The 17,369-nt window shown below is 38.3% G+C and overlaps 1 protein-coding gene across 20 annotated transcripts in view; it reads right to left on the minus strand.

Moving 5' to 3' along the window:
• The window catches only part of WDR37 (WD repeat domain 37), an 81,865-nt gene that overhangs the window by 42,054 nt on the left and 22,442 nt on the right, over positions 1 to 17,369 (minus strand). For 13 of the 20 annotated variants that reach the window (XM_070601061.1, XM_070601058.1, XM_070601051.1 and 10 more), the window contains 3 exons: positions 7,357 to 7,534; positions 3,057 to 3,153; positions 187 to 282 (listed from right to left, as the gene is read on the minus strand). In XM_070601061.1, the coding sequence (XP_070457162.1) occupies positions 187 to 282; positions 3,057 to 3,153; positions 7,357 to 7,494 (331 nt within the window). In that variant the 5' untranslated portion in view covers positions 7,495 to 7,534. Of the gene's footprint in view, positions 1 to 186; positions 283 to 3,056; positions 3,154 to 5,764; positions 5,941 to 7,356; positions 7,535 to 12,990; positions 13,341 to 13,803; positions 13,921 to 17,369 lie in introns of those variants that run through there. The other 7 variants (XM_070601072.1, XM_070601071.1, XM_070601056.1 and 4 more) reach the window with 6 other exon arrangements.

The raw sequence follows: 17,369 nt of genomic DNA on the forward strand, positions 1-17,369 counted from the left end.
AACGGCAGAGTTGGAACAAGAACCCCAGCTCTCTAGTACTTCCTTCTTCCTTCTATACCCCTATCTGAAGTACGTATTTCAAGTACTGTTGACCACAAAAAGCCAATGAATCTGTGTCCTTCATTAAATTCCCAATTACCTCCATACATAATTTGAAGGGCAACCCTTATGAACATTCCATCTTACCTTTTGTTTTGAGTTGGCCCTTACTCAGTTCTGCCCCATCGATTGCTTGTCCTTCAGCAGTTAAACGTTCATTAAGAGTCTCGATTTCTCTACGCACTGGGAATAAAAGATTGTTTTCAAAAGAATAAAATATGTACTTTTTATGTTTAAATATACTCACCACTTTCAAAACTTGAGCACATAAAAATGCAACATATTAGTATTGTCTAAACAAAGCCATGAATAATACTCCAATAAACAAGATCCGTTTATAGAGTTCTCAAAAAACTCAAGACATCATTCCAAAAATGAAAACACTAATGCTCTTCCTATACTGGGAAGACACTCAGCTATCAGAGTTCTCAGCAGGGCTCCTAGATTTCAACCCAGCTCATTTCCTTTGTACTTTATTCTAATACATTTAAAACATTATTCTGATACTGTCCAAAACTCAATGAAATATTTACAGTCTAGCTGAGAACACTGAAATTGGGGGAAAAACATACAACAAAACCTAACTGTTGCTGCATGGCACCACAAGAGCACCAAGTGAAGATCATACAAAACAAAGATTAAAAATTCAAGGAAAGTTATGAAAAATGAATAGGAAGTACAGAATTACAGGGAAAAAGAGAAGAATCAAAAGGAAGAACATCAATCACAAAGAAGAGAACGAGAGGCACACTGAAGGGACTAAGACTAACAGTGTGAGCACTTTTCTCCGCATCAGGCCCTCTGGAGCAAGCCTGTGAGACTGACGCTGTTATCCTGCTCTCATCCACCCTGCAGGGATGAGGAAAGAGACCTGGAGAGGGGAAGGGACTTGTCCAAGGACACAAGATACTGCAGCGACACAGCAGGACCCTGGTGTGGCCATAAATGCACGCGGTGCTAAGGCTAGGAGCCTGCCACTACACCACGTCACCTCCCAGGACTGTCCAAGATCTGTTCAGGCTACAATGAGGCGAAGGGTTTGAGTGAAAGCACAGAACGAGATCAGTTAGAAGGAAGGCTGAGGGCAAAAGGCTCTGAACAGATCCAGTCTAAGCAATTTCTACTATATCTCACAGGCAGTAGGAAGCCAATGAAACCCTAGGCACCACAGTGTAAACTCCAAGCACCTCCAGCATTGGGAATTTGTAATCCCATGGTTTTTCTTCAACAAATTACATGAATTCACGAAACAGAAGACCTTAGATCACAATGGAAATTCAATAATACTTGGGTCGTTACAAATCTGATACTTAAAGAAAACCCTTAAAATCAGATACAGTACATGGTACCTAATTTTTATTTATAAAAACTTCGAATAATTTCTCCCTCTGTAAATTTTCCATGTGGACTTACAAGGAAAATCCAATATTAAAAAATTAAATTTTCCAATAGCAAAGTTAAAATAACATAGGATTACACTCTCTTCACTAGTGATCCAAACACATGACTTGGTTCTAGAGTGAAAAATATTTTAATAATGCAAATATAATTTATTAGTATTCAATGTTTGGAATCAAGTTAGATAACAGCATGACAAACCTTAAACACAAACCCTTAAAAATAACAAAAATTGGAAAGTAATGGAGCAGTGAGAGGGGTAAAGAAGGTCAGGTTCATGTCCTAACATTTTACAGTGAAGCATGAATCCATGTGGCCTGAAGTTGACAGAGCTAAAAACAAGTCGATTATTTAAGTTTAAAAAATAATCACGACGGGGCTGGCCCCATGGCCGAGTGGTTAAGTTCGCGCGCTCCGCTGCAGGCGGCCCAGTGTTTCGTTGGTTCGAATCCTGGGCGCGGACATGGCACTGCTCATCAGAACACGCTGAGGCAGCGTCCCACATGCCACAACTAGAAGAACCCACAACAAAGAATATACAACTATGTACTGGGGGGCTTTGGGGAGAAAAAGGGAAAAAAATAAAATCTTAAAAAAAAAAAAAAAATCACGAGAACAAGCAAAAAATGGAGAAAACGTTTTCCTTTATAGAGTGGGATGGTCAACAGATGGGGTGATGGTAGATACCTTTTCTTTTGATGCTGCTTGATTCTTTAAGCAAAAGAAGGCATGACTTCTAAAATAAAATTTAAAAAGAAAAACTAAAGCCACAATAATTAAAAATTCTTTTGATTTACCTTTAACTAATAAATCAAATAGATAATACACATTTTAAGAAATTCTCAAAATACAGTATATTTTAAAGAAAAACATGAAAAGGTGTTTTCTCAATTTACAGTATACTTAGTATAGGAAAAGTTATGAGATGCATTTATTTTTCATAAAATCATAATTTGGATCAGCTAATGGGGTTAGCAAAATACTGCCCATCCCAAAGATAATCTGTGAACATGTGACCTCTGTGGCAAAGGGGCCCTGCAGGTGTGACTGAGGTGAAGGACCTCAATGGGGAGATCACCCTGCATGACCCAGACGGCCCATCTTTCTCACACATCCTTAGGAGCATGTTACAGATGCACTAGGACGACTCCAGCTGCTGCTGACAGCTTTAAAGATGGAAGAGGGAAGAAACGCTTTGAGCCAAGGAAAGTGGCAGGCTCCAAACACTGGGAAAGCCATTAAGAAGATGGACCTCTGTCCTCCCACTGCAAGGAACTGAAATCTGCACAATCCAAGCAAGCAGGAGACAAGATTGCCCCTCATGCCTCCAGAAAGGGCACAGCTCTGCCAATACCATGACTTTAGTCTGGTGAGAGCCCTATCACACTTCTGACCAAGAGCTGCAAGACAGACATTTGTGTTACTCTCAGCAACTACGTTTGTCACAGCAGAATAGAAAACAGGTCAGTGGTGAATGTCTACTCACAAATCTGACTTTCAAAAGATTTCTATGGATACGTGAAAAGTTATAAAAGTTTATTAAGACAAGAGATACTCACATTCTAAGTTTTCAATATAAAGGTTTTCAAATTCTCTTTCTATTTGTCCAAACAGTTCCAGAAGTGTACTGCGAACTGAGGAAGGCAGTTTAGAATCCTGTAAAAAGGAAGATTTTGTTTAAAATGAATGAATGAATGAGAAACTCTGATACCAAGTACCAATATACTTTTTCCAAAGTGAATTATCATTTATCTTAAATTCTTATTTTATATCTTTACGTATTTTATTTCTTATAAAGTCATGTGCTGCATAACGACATTTTGATCAATGACGAACCAAGTATACAATGGTGGTCCCATAAGATTAGTACCACACAGCCTAGGGGTGTAGTAGGCTATACCACCAAGGTTTGTGTCAGTGCACTCTATGATGTTCACACAACGAAATGGTCTAATGATGCATTTCTCAGAACGTATCCCCACTGTTAAGTGATGCATGACTGTACATAAAACACTTAAAGAACTTACAGTTTCAAATTTCTATAGATGAACATAAAATCAAATTGTATAGATGGTTACCCAGGATAATACGGGATTCAAGAACAAGCACTTCTTCAAAATAACATAACGTTTCCTTTTACAAGGGAGGAAATAAGCCTACCTTATTCAAAAACTTCCTAATTTTTAGAGAAGGAAGACAGTTCCCACAAACGAACTTGTATTCTAAACAGCCTTTAAGTTCTATCATATGGTCTTATAAACTAATTTTAATAAGCTATATACTAATAGAAGATGTGCCTTTATAGAGTTCTCATGTCCAATGTACTTCAGGAAAAATAAAGTGGGTATTTCCTGTAACTGTGAGTAAAACCTAAGATTGTTGTGCTGGGGGAAAAATGAAAAATCTCACCTGTAAGAGCAAAATGTGCATCAGTTAAAGGAAAACATAAACGAATAAGTTCCCAGGTACACCACAACTTTCACGGCTGTGTGCCTTTGCACACACTGCACATCGCTGGTCCTGTCTAAACCTCATAGGAAGTCAGCGGGAAGCAGCAACATCTCGCTGCATTTTTAGGAATGGTCACACAGGTGAGTGGCGTCCTCGGCACCAACTGTGTTCAAAGCATTTACTTTCCGGACACTGCTAACAGCAGGACACTGATCCAGTCTACGTCCTACCTCCTGAGAGCATGGCCTGTGGAATATTTGTATGTGTCCCTCCAAGCACTCAGAGTATTTGCAAACAAAATTCTTAACAAATATTTCTAAAATAACGTTTCAAGACTTAACTTCTGTCAGTGTAACTCTCCAAGTCACTTTTCAAATTTTTTATGCAGCACAAACTTTTTGATGTTTAATGAGTTGCAAATAAAAAAAAAGATATACAATGTTTATTAAATTCCTTCTCAGACTAACTTCCAGGAAGACAAATTTTAAACAAAATGATCTAATGGTATCAGCATTTTAGCAATATGTTTTGAAATAATCACAGAATGCTCAAGTAAATTTTACAATCTACTTAAAAATGTATGTGAAGCCACTTGTTTAAAAACTGAATCTGGTGGAATTGATAATATAGCCTCTCAACATCCCTCTAAATTACCAATGAAAAACACACAAAAAAGAAAACTTAAACTAACAGTGAAGAGTAAAATAAACTGTCACAGTTAATGTCTAACACGCTGTCGCCTGCCTGAACCCTTGGCACATCCTCTTCTTCTCCAGGCCATATTCTTCCTGCCCCATCCAGTCAGCCCTCCTCACTCAGGTCACTTGTGAGAAGCCTTTCTGACTCCTCCTACCAGGGCCAAATCTCCTCTCACATGTTTCAATTCCTACTCACCGATATGCCCATAATGATTAAGATCCTTATTATTCATCAACTGAAACATTACATTTACTTGAACAGTAAATGCATTTTAATATAAAATGTGACTGTAATGGGAGACAAAGCTCAGATGTCCGTATTAACTTCACTTGATAAAATAAAGACAATCAAGAAACAAAAAGTGCAGTAACATGAGAACTGTTTCACTAGAGGGCAGTGAAGCCAAGAGAGAGCTCTGTACAAAGTTCCCTCAACCTCATCGAAGCTCATCGTCCAGCACCATCCAACTTCACAGACCATGAAGTGAGAGGTGTTGACCTTTGAGTATCACTGCAGAAAATTCAAGACAGAAAAGCTACTATGATTCAGTAAAGCTTTTAAATTACCTTGCACTGTATCACGTCAGCCCATACAGGACGCAGGAGGCCTGTTTTCAGGCTATAGTAAGTGCTCTGTGCATACACAGAGCAGCAGTCCTCTGCAACAACAGACCTCCCATCCCCACATGAAGCACTGCTTCCTAAAATACTTTTTTTTCCTCTCCCCAAAGCCCCAGTACATAGTTGTGTATCCCAGTTGCAGGTCATTCTAGTTCTTCTATGTGGGATGCCATCACAGCATGGCTTGATGAGAGGTATGTAGGTCTGCACCCAGGAACTGAACCGAGGAACCCTGGGCCGCCAAAGCAAAACTCACAAACTTAACCACTCAGCCACAGGGCTGGCCCCTCCTAAAATACTTTACATTCACAAATCTAAGACATATAAAATTACCCTAATAGCTCACTCACACTACTCTTCACTTTTTTTTGATACTGCTCTGCAACAACTAAGAAAGCATTACTGTAACCTTGTCTAGAAAGTAACAACCTGTTGTTCAACTCAAATCCACCAGAAATAGGCCCTCTGTATTCTTGGATCCCTCCACCTACGCCTACCATGCCAACTGCTTGCATCAAACACCATTGCTACCGTCCTCCTGCTGCGAAATCAGGCAGAGCACCTCATACCAGCCACTCCAGGAAACTGTACTCATCAACAAGTGAGCACCATCAAAGGGACGCTGGAGATGCCAAGCTGGGCTGTCTTCCTGGCAGAGTTCTGAATGACCTTCATGAAAGGTAACCCTGAGATGCAATTACCTACTTGTTCTACATCACAATGGAGGACAGGCACACAAAAGGCCAAGAGAAAAAGGCATTTACCTCATATAGGTGTTAACTCTGGAAGATGCTAGCAAAGGAGGTAGTAAAATTTTCATTGCTAGGAATGTAAGTAAATCTAACAATCAAAAAAACGTATCTTAGGGGCCAGCCCCATGGCAGAATGGTTAAGGTCGCGCGCTCTGCTGCAGGCGGCTCAGTGTTTCGTCAGTTCGAATCCTGAGCGCAGACATGGCACCGCTCATCGAGCCACACTGAGGCGGTGTCCCACATGCCACAACTAGAAGGACCCACAACTAAAAATACACAACTGTGTATCAGGGGGCTTTGGGGAGAAAAAGGGAAAAAAATAAAATCTTTAAAAAAATGTATCTTAGATGGTTTACCTGCACTGTCCAATATGGTAGCCAATAGCCACATGTGACTATTTAAATATATGTTAATTAAAATTTTTAAAATTCCTCACACTAGCCACATGTGGCTTGTCACTCCCATATCTGATACCACAGATCTAGAACATTCCATCATCACAGAAGTTCCACTGCACAGCTCTTGTTCAAATATTCACTTTCCTAAACATTATGGGCTAACTTGTGTCCCACCAAACTGATATGCTGAAGTCCTAACCCCAAGCAACCCAGAATGTGACTGTATTTGGAGATGAATTAGTTCTAATTGTAAAGGAACAAACACAAATTTATAGGTATTTATATTTCTATATTTATATTGTAATATATACATATACTTAAACAGGTATTAGATATATCTATAATTTATTTTACTATAACATACTTTTATTTAGGTTTCACAATAATATTCTTTTAAAAATCTAACACATTTTCATCATCATAAAGGAACTACATAAAATATTAGCAAAATATCTTGATCAATAAAATACTAGTTCATTTAATCAAAGAGAACATAAAATTATCAGAAAAACATATAATGTAATAAACAGCAGACGACACACTCACCACAGCAGACAGGATAAAGCCAAGGAAAGTCACTACAAGATGTGACTCCACAAACTCTCCAGGGAACAGAAGGAGATCATTAAAACTATACCTGATTCTCTTCTTGAGACTATCAGACAGAAAACCTAAAACTGCGCTGTCAACTCACCTATACAAAGAATAAAAACTGTCACACTCACTTTTTTTATTAAGTATTGTAAAAACATTAACCTGGGAATCGAAGTCTATCTCTGTGTTGTATTTGACAGTTTTAGTTTATGGGGAGAAGAGTTTGTTTTGTTTTTTGGTAAGCCACACTTTTTCTCTGCTTTGGAGACCTATACATACTCGGCTATTTCTGGAACATCACAGTCAGCATCTTCACAAGAAGACACTGACCAAGCACTAACTTACTTGTCCTTCTAACATTTCTCTTGGCAGGCCCGTCCTCTCCTGCTCCGAGCTGTTAGTTCTTCGTATAGAAAGGCTATGAGATTTGCGTTTCTGTTTTGCTTGGCGAGCAGTTGAACAACTCCCGCTTTCTGTGGGCATTACTTCCAGAAGGTGATGTCCTGGTCACTCCGGCAATAAGCTAAACAAAAGCAGGAAAACAAGTACTTTACTTCTGATATAGCAAATTGAAATGAAGGAAACATAGTGGGCAATTATTACTTTTAATTCCAAACTTCTTTACTATGGTTAACATTTACTACATAATTTAGAATCTGACAAATTAACATGTTTTAAGGTAGAGACCACACAGCCTTTATTAAAGAGGTAATCTCTTAAGCAAATTTCACGAACAAGTTTTAAAAACCAAACAGCAAAGGGCTTAAAATAAAGAACAACTCTCCCTTGACCAGCTTTCCCCAGACTCAGGCTACTCCTCAGAGGGAACAAATTCTATTGCACGTTCTAGACTACAGACTCTAGAGCTGTGTAGACTACAGATTCAATGCTGTCCAAGAGAAACACAATGCAATACACATGTAACAGTAAATTTTCTAGTAGCCAAATTAGCTAAAGTAAAAACAGGTAAAATTACTTTTAATGATTTAACTCAATATGGCTAAAATAATGCCACTTTAGTCAATGTAAAAAACACTAATGGGCTATTTCACAGTTGGTACACTTCCATCTGGGGACTTCAGTGTGTATTTCATAGTCACAGCACTTCTCAAGTGGAACTAGCCACATTCCCAGTGCTCAGATGTGATTTGCGGCTGCCATTAGACAGCACAGATGCAGAAGTCATTCAAACCTCTACATAATATAAACATTTTAATTTACCCATTTTGGGACATTATCTATTCATTTCCTGCTATTTTCAATTCCTCCTCCTCATAGACTATCACTGTAATTAATATAATTTTCAAGTAATGTTTACATGACATTTTCCTTCTTCACCTGCAGACTCACGTTTTAGACGTTACCTGTTTTTTGTTCTTATTGATCCCTCCTTCTCCTAATGTATCTGTTAGTTCGTGTAATTTTAAGTAATATATTTATGTATCTTCCTTCTTCAACTACTGACAGTATCTGGTGATCCTCTCCACCCCACACTTCACTTTGTAAGAAAGGCTACAACTTTCCAACCTTTTCCTGAGTTATCCCCCACAGCCATCCATGTCCCAACTTTTGTGGAGTCATTTGAGAATGATAAATAAGTAAGAGCACAGAGTATGTGCCCTTTTGAGATCTTGAGCTTAAATGCTCCTGAGATCCGACCAAGTTATTGCATGTATCCAGTTACTTCCCTTTGATTGCTGGGTAGTACTCCACAGTATGGATATACTACAGTTTGTTTAATCACTCATCTATTGCAAAAAGTTTTGGTTCTTTCCAGATGTTTACTATTACAAATGTAATAATATACAGGTTTTTGCACGAACCTGTTTCCATTTCTTTAGATGAATACCTAAGAGTGAGACTGCTAGGGTATAGGGTAAATGTATATTTAAAGAAAATCTTTACTGAGATATAATTCACACACCACATAAGACACTTCCCACAACCAGCCCTAGACAACCACTAATCTACTTTTTCTATATATAAATTTGCCTGTTTTGGCCATTTCATATAAATGGATTCATAAAATATATGGCCTAGTCTATTGTGACTGGCTTTTTTCACTTAGAAAATGGACAAATTAGCGTGTTTTCAAGGTTCATCCATGTTACAGCATGTATTAGTAATTTATTCCTTTTTATTGCCAAATATTCCATTGTATGGATAGACCACATTTTACTTATCCATTCATGAGCTGACAGACATTTGGTTGTTTCCATTTTTAGGTTATTATGTATAATGCCACTATAAATATTAGCATGCAAGTTTCCGTGTGCATTTGTTTTCATTTCTCTTTTGTACATACCCGGGTATGGAACTGCTGGGTCATATGGTAACTCTGTTTAACCATGTTTAGTTGTCTTAAGAAACAGTAAAACTATTTTCCAAAATGGCTATAACCTTACATTCCCATGAGCAATGATGGTGTGAGAGAGTCTATTCTCTGCAGCCTCACCAGTTTTTGGTATTGTCACTATTTTTAATTTTAGCTGTTCTGATAAGTGTGTAATACCTTGTCAGTCTTAATTTGCACTTCCCTGGTGGCTAGTAATATTGAATGTCTTTTCACATGCTTACTTGCCATCCATATATCCTCTTCACAAAATGTCTCCTCATGTCTTTTGCTCATTTTCTAATGGGATTGTCTGGGCTTTTACTGTTAAGGTTTGAAAGTTCTTTATAAATTCTTGATCAGATATTTGTCAGATACATGGGTTGCAAATAGTTTCTCCCAGTCTATAACTTGGTTTTTTATCCTAACAGGGTTTTTCACAAAGCAAAACTTAAATTTTGATGAAACCCAACTGATCAATTATTTTTCTTCTATGGATCATACTTTTAGAGTCATGGCTAAGAACTCTTCATCAATCCTAACCCCCAAAATTTTCTCCTATGTTTTCTTCCTTAAATTTTAGTTTTATACATTGTATTTCAATTTATGAGCTATTTCGGGTTGATATTTTTATAAGGTGTGAAGTTTAGATCAAGGTTTTTGGTTTTCTTGCTGATAGCATCCAAATATTCCAGCACCATACGTTGAAGACTATCAATACTACGTTGAATTGAGAAAGTTTGGCAGCTTGGTCAGAAATCAACTGGCTATACTCAGGTGGGATTACTTCTTGGCTCTCTATTCTGTTCCAGAGATCTATGTATCTATCCCCTCTGCCCATAACAGTCTTGATTACTGTGCTATTTCGAAATCAGTTAGTGATTCTTATCACTTACCTCTTTCTCAAAACTGACTTAGCTATTCTAGTTCGTCTTCCCATATTAATTTAGAATCATCTTTTCCATATCTACAAAAATCTTGATGGCATTTTGATAGGACCTGTGTTTAATGTGTTCATCACTTTGGAGGGAATTGGTATCTTTACCATGTTAAGCCTTCCAATCTATGAACAGTTTATCTCTGTTTACTTAGATCATCTGTGATTTCTTTCCTCAGTTTTGTAGTTTTCCACATAAAAGTTCTAGATGTCCTCTCAAATTTATACTGAAGTTCATATTTTTATTTTTTGACCTTTATTATATTTTTGTTTCACATTAATTGCTAGTATATAAAAATTCAATTAATTTTTCTGTATTGAGCTTGTATCCTACATTCTTGCTGAACTCATTTATTAGTTCTAGGAGACTTTTTGTAGATTCTATGGCATTCTCTATGTAGATTATTATATCATCTAAAAAAAGGACAGTTTCATTACTTCCTTTCTTATCTGTAGACTTTTATCTCCTTTTCTTACTGATCTGGCTAGAAATTCCAATACTATGTCAGATCAGAATAGTTACAGCAAACATCCTTGCTTTGTTCTGATCTCAAGGTAAAAATATTCAGTCTCTCATCATTAAGTATGATGCTTGCTGTAGGTTCTTTTAAATAGTTTATCTAGTTCAGAAAGTTTCCCTCTAGTGTTCATTTTCTGAGTTTCATGAATGAGTTAAATTTTGTCATATTTTTTCTGCCTCACTTAATACAATCATGCAGCTTTTCTTTTTTATGCTGCTCACAGGTCAATTACACTGATGATTTTCAAATATTGATCCAACCTTGCATCCATGGAATCAACCTCTCTTGGCCTTGGTACATAAGCCATTCTCTGTTTTCTCATTTTGTTTGTTTTCTTTCTTCTGCTTTCTTGTGGGTTACTTGAACATTTTTTAGAATTTCATTTTGACTTACCTATAGCATAGTTTCCGAATTTCTCTTTTGTATAACTTTTTTAGTGGTCCCTCTAGGTATTACATTATATTTTCACAACTTATCACAGTCTACTGATTATCAACATTGTACCAGTTCATGGTAAAGTACAGAAAGCTTATCTTCCTCTATGTCCATTTGCCCTCACCCATTTATAACACAATGATCTTAAATATTTCCTCTTGAGAACCACATAAGACAGTTGTGCTTCAACCTTCAAATATAACTTAGACAGGGAATGTCTACTGAATTTACCAATGTTTGCTCTTTCCATTATTTGTTTTTGTTCTTCCTTCCTGGTGTTCCCACATTCCTTATGTCATTTCCTTTCTGTTTAGAGAACTTCCTCTACCTATTACTTTAGGGTAGGTCTATTGGCGACAAATCATGTGAACAATGTTTTCGCTTGATACAAAATTCTGAGCTGATAGTTTTTTTTCCTTCAGCACTTAAAAAATGTGCAACTTCCTTCTGGCCTCCGTGGTTTCTAGTGAGAAATCCACTGTTATTCAAATTATTTTTCCACTACAGACATAGCAACATTTCTCTCTCACTGCTTTTTTGTCTTTAGTTTTCAGAGGTTTGACTATGATGTATCTTAACATGGATTTCTTTGAGTTTATCCCATCTGGGTTTCACTAAGCTTCTAGAATCCGTACGTTTATTGCTTGCCAAATTTAGGAAATATTCAGGCAGTATTTCTTCAAACATATTTTCAGCCCCACTGTCTTCCTCCTCTGTTTCGGGGATTCTGATGAAAAGAATGATAGATCTTTTGTTAAAGTCCCACAGGTCCCTGGGGTTCTGTTTATTTTTTTCCAGTCTATTTTCTTTCTGTTATTCAGATTGGGTAACTTCTATTGTTTTATCTTCAAGTTCACTGATTCTTTCCTTTGTCCTCTCAATTCTTTTTTTTTTTTCCTTTTTCTCCCCAAAGCCCCCCGGTACATAGTTGTATATTCTTCATTGTGGGTCCTTCTAGTTGTGGCATGTAGGACGCTGCCTCAGCGTGGTTTGACGAGCAGTGCCATGTCCGCGCCCAGGATTCCAACCAACAAAACACTGGGCCGCCTGCAGCGGAGCACGCTAACTTAACCACTCTGCCACGGGGCCAGGCCCTGTCCTCTCGATTCTGATGCTGCGCCATCCTATGAGTTGTTTCATTTATTGTATTTTTCAGTTCTAAAATTTCCATTTGTTTCTTTTTTATATCCTGGATTTTCTTCCTGAGATTTTCTATTTTTCATTTGTTTCAAGTGTTAGTAACTGCTCACTGAAACAGTTTTATGATGGGTGCTTTAAAACCTTGTCAAATAATCCTAACATCTGCGCCATCTCTGTGTTGCTGTCGCATGGGTTATCTCATTTAAGGATGTGAGATTCTCCCGGTTCTTTAGGTGACAAGGGATTTTCAATTGAAGCCTCAATATTTGGGATATTATCTTATCAGACACGGAATATGATTTAAGCCTTCTATTACAGCAGGCCTCTGTTGACATTGCCCTAGCAGGCAAAGGAGGATGCTACCCTGTTTCTGCCAGGTGGATATGGAAAGCCTCCATTGACCCTGGGTGGAGGTACTCCTCGTTATTGCCAAGTGGGGTGAGAGTTCAGCCTCTCCGTGGGCCTCCACTCATACCACCCTGGTCATGGGTGTCTCTTACTGCATCCTACATGGCCTCATTACCACCGGTGGTGGTGAAATTCCTGAATCTCTACCAGGTTTCCTCTGACACCACCCCAGCAGAAGAGTGAGGGTGTTCTTTGTTACCACTTACTAGAGATGAAAATCCCAGCTCTTCCTCTGGCCTTTTCTGGTACCACTCTAGCGAGAGTGTTGCCTCAAAACAGCTTGTCAACGGTGAAAGTCTAGAGTCCCCAGCTGGCCTTTGACAGTAAGAGTAGGTGTGGAGAGCTGCAGTGTTCTAAGGGTTCTGTCTGGTGACCTGTCCTTTTCCTGGTCTTTTGACTAGAGAGTAGGGTTTTCTTGGGGCTTTTTGTCTGAGCTCTTTGGCACTGCTGGCTTGCTGGGCTCTCCAGGTGCAAGCCTGGGATATATGAGGCAAAAAGAAAACTCAGGGAACTCAGATCTTTGACATTTCTCAGGTCCCAATATACCCAGTCAGTCTACTTTCTTCTCTCCATATTTCAGTCTTATATTTGTTTTATATATAACGTCCAGTGTTTTTAGGGGTACTTAGTGAGAGGAATAGTAAAAGCACATCTACTCCATCTTTCCATAAGTACAAAGCCAAAAACCATCTTTTGTGTCTCAAATTACATATGTGTAGGCCTTGTTTTAAAATGGCAACAAGAAAGTAGGTCTTGCTTTACAACACACTAAAACATTCAAATTGGTCAATTACTTTTCTGTGTTTAAGTTTTAAAATTTGAAATCCATTAAGTTATTAAAATTATTTTCTGTAGCACTAAATAGAGAAAATTAATTCTCGAATCTAAAGAAAGGACACTTAAAAATAGGAATAATTCAGGGGCAGGCTGTTGGCTCAGCAGTTAAGTTCACACATTCCGCTTTGGCAGCCTGGGGTTCACCAGTTCAGATCCCGGGTGCAGACCTACGCACCACTTACCCAAGCCATGCTGTGGTAGGCATCCCACATATAAAGTGGAGGAAGATGGGTATGGATGTTGGCTCAAAGCCAGTCTTCCTCAGCAAAAAGAGGAGGACTGCCAGCAGATGTTAGCTCACGGCTAATCTTCCTCAAAAAAAATAGGAATAATTCTTTTTATCTCCAAAATTCTCATTTTTTTAAATCTTTCATTTCCCTCACTTTTTTGTATATTCAATTTGTCAAGGCAAGGCACAAGGCCAACTCAGATTCAAGTGGAGGGCAAAAAGACTTCACCTCTTGATGGGAGGAAAATGAGAAAGAATTTGTGCCCATCTTTACCCATCACACCTTATTTCACTTACAATTTTTGGTTATATACCGAATAACATTCTGAATCCCTAAAAATATCAGTGAATAGAACTAAACAGTTTTGTCACTTCAAATATTTTGTAGAATAAAATGGATATAAATAATCCATTTAAATTAAACACTCACTCAGAGTAAAATCCACAGAAAAGCACAATGGTTAAGAACATGAGTTTGAGAGTAATAGAAACCTGAGTCCCCCCCCCAACGCTCTAAAAGTTTGGCTCTTCTTCATCCTGAAGCCTGAGCTTAAATGCTACTTCTTCAAAACACCTTCCATTGACCACTGTTAGATCATTTCATGATCCTTATCCCACTTGTACTTAGATCCTATTTGCGGTTTACTTACTTAATCAAGGTTTCCCCACTATACCATCAATACCAGGAAGCCTGGGACACAGTTATTTGGGTTCACCACTGTATTTATAGGGCCTACCCATGTTGCCTCTGTGGGGGATCAGAATTGGCCACCCTAAAATATGTTTCTTCGGCTTCATTATTTTTAAGAACAAAAGACTCTGAAAGAAACTTTGACCTCCCCTACAAGTGCCTAAAAGAATTTAAAATATAAGGGCCTGTTCAAGGAAGGAGTTAATACCCTAAGATAACTACAATGTAATGTAAAATGTGTCTCTCAGGTCACATTGTCTGTAGTTGGCCCATTTACATTCCAATTTCCATGTAAATTGCCTTCCTCCACCTTGAAGCCACACACCACTACCCCCAACAGCCTTCTTTGTCTTTAGCTAAAAACAGTATTTAAGGCAGCAACCTCAACCATTTTGGTGAGTTCCTCAGTTTTCCTGGGTTTCTCCCATGTATACATGTTACAAAGCTTTGTTTGATTTTCTCTTGTTATTCTCTCTCATGTCAATTTAATTCTTAGCCCATCCAGGATGTAGAGAGGGTAGGGTAAATCTTCTTCCTCCCCTACACCTGACATAAATACATCCTTAAATATATGATGAGTATATAAGAATGAATGCTACATCTACCACTGACTAGCTGTGTAACCTTGGTCAACCTACCCAACCACCTTTCAAAGGCTTAATTTGTCCTGCTTAAAGCAGGAACAATTAACAGCATAACAGCACTTATTTCATTAAGTCATTCATCAAACGTTTCTAAGGTGGTAGATGGGCTAAGTACTAGGAATACAGTAGTGAGCAAAAGAGACTTGGTCCCTAGCTCCAGGTTACTTAGAGCTGAGTTGTAAACTAGACATCAAACACACAGTCTCACTGCTTATTACAGAAACTATAAATTCTGATGAGTGCTATTAAAGAGAGAGACAAATATTATGAGACGACCAGATATTAGCTAAAGAGTTAGGAAAGTCATTCTGAGAAAGTGGCATTTAAACTAAGATGAAGAATCAGTAAGGGCTAACCACATGGAAAATGAAGAGAGGGAGTAGGTATTCTAAGAACAGGAATAGCATGTACAAATACCTCGAGCTCGGAATGAGACAGGTTTATCAGAGACAGTAAAAAATTGGTAACGTGGCTACAACACAGTAAATGAGAGAGAATGGTGTGAGATAAGTGGGAGAGATGGACTTAGATTCTGTTCTTTCATGTTTAGATTTTATCCTAAAATAAAAAAGGAAGCCACTTAAACATTCTTAAGCAAATAAGTGACACTAGACTTGCATTAAAAATCACTCTGGGGGCTGGCCCTGTGGCTGAGTGGTTAAGCTCGCGTGCTCTGCTGCAGGCAGCCCAGTGTTTCATTGGTTCAAATCCTGGGCGCGGACATGGCACTGCTCATTAAACCACGCTGAGGCGGCATCCCACATGCCACAACTAGAAGAACCCACAACAAAGAATATACAACTATGTACCGGGGGGCTTTGGGGAGAAAAAGGGAAAAAAAATAAAATTAAAAAAAAAAATCACTCTGGGGGCTGGGCCCACGGCCAAGTGGTTAAGTTTGTGCACTCCGCTTTGGCAGCCTGGGGTTCACAGGTTTGGATCCTGGGCACGGACCTACACACCACTCATCAAGCCATGCTGAAGTGGCATCCCACATAGAAGAATTAGAACAACTTACAACTAGGATACACAACTATGTACTAGGGCCTTGGGGAGAAAAAAGAAAAAATCACTCTGGCTACTGCCTGAAAAATACATGGAAAGATGAGATGACTGGGAAAGGGGAAGTCAGTTAGGAAGTCACTCAAGTCGTCTAGGCAGTCAATGACGATAGTTAAGTTTAAAGGGTAGATGAATGGATTTGGAGGGAGCAGGCAGGTGGGGAAGAAGAGAGCTATCAAGGATAGCCTTCGTTTCTGAGCTAAGAGGCAGGTGAAACAGAGGTCAGATTATTGAGATGAGGTGGCAGATTTGGAGAAGAAATCTAGAACTAAACACTGAACATACTATGTTTGCAACGCCTTTGAATTTCTAAAATACAGGAGGTAGGAGATAAACAAGTCTAGAGATGAAAAGAGAATTGGGCTGTGTTTATAAATCCGGGAGAAGTCTCCATTTAAAGTAAACCCCATCAAGCCTCCAGATCCAATGCCTTACCATGTTACTCTTCTTAGCAAGTAGGAAAAAAAAGTTTCTAAGGCCTATTACTGGTAGAAACAGGCAACATAAAATAAAACTGACAGTCCCTTAAATGATATATGGAAAAGTTATTTTGACTGAAAAAATGACAACAAATCTTTTTGAGATTTATCTGAAATATCTGAAAATTCTGAGCTATAGAAATCAGAGATGGTTGAACTGTAGGCATAAAGAAAAACTCACAATGGCAAATCTTTGATAAAATTTTATATAAACAGAAAAAGATTATACTGATATTAAACTTGACAAAATTGAATATAACAAATCCACACTGTTAAATAATTCATAGGGTCCCAGTGAAGTGAATTTCAGTAATTTTTAAAATTTTTTTCTTTTTTTGAGGAAGATTAGGCCTGAGCTAACATGTGCTACCAATCCTCGTTTGTTTTTTTTTTTGTTTTTTTTTTGAGGAAGACTGGCCCTGAGCTAACATCCATGCCCATCTTCCTCTACTTTATATGTGGGACGCCTACCACAGCATGGCTGACCTGGGATCTGAACCAGCAAACTCCAGGCCACCCAAGTAGAATGTGCGAACTTAACCGCTGCACCACCAGGCTGGCCCCTCAGTAATGTTTTTAACGAAACATTTGGAAACTATTTAACAGTGCCATATACAAAAACTGGCCAACAAATCAAACTGTA

This window comes from Equus przewalskii, chromosome 30 (assembly GCF_037783145.1).
Source record: "Equus przewalskii isolate Varuska chromosome 30, EquPr2, whole genome shotgun sequence".
NCBI lineage: Eukaryota > Metazoa > Chordata > Mammalia > Perissodactyla > Equidae > Equus > Equus przewalskii.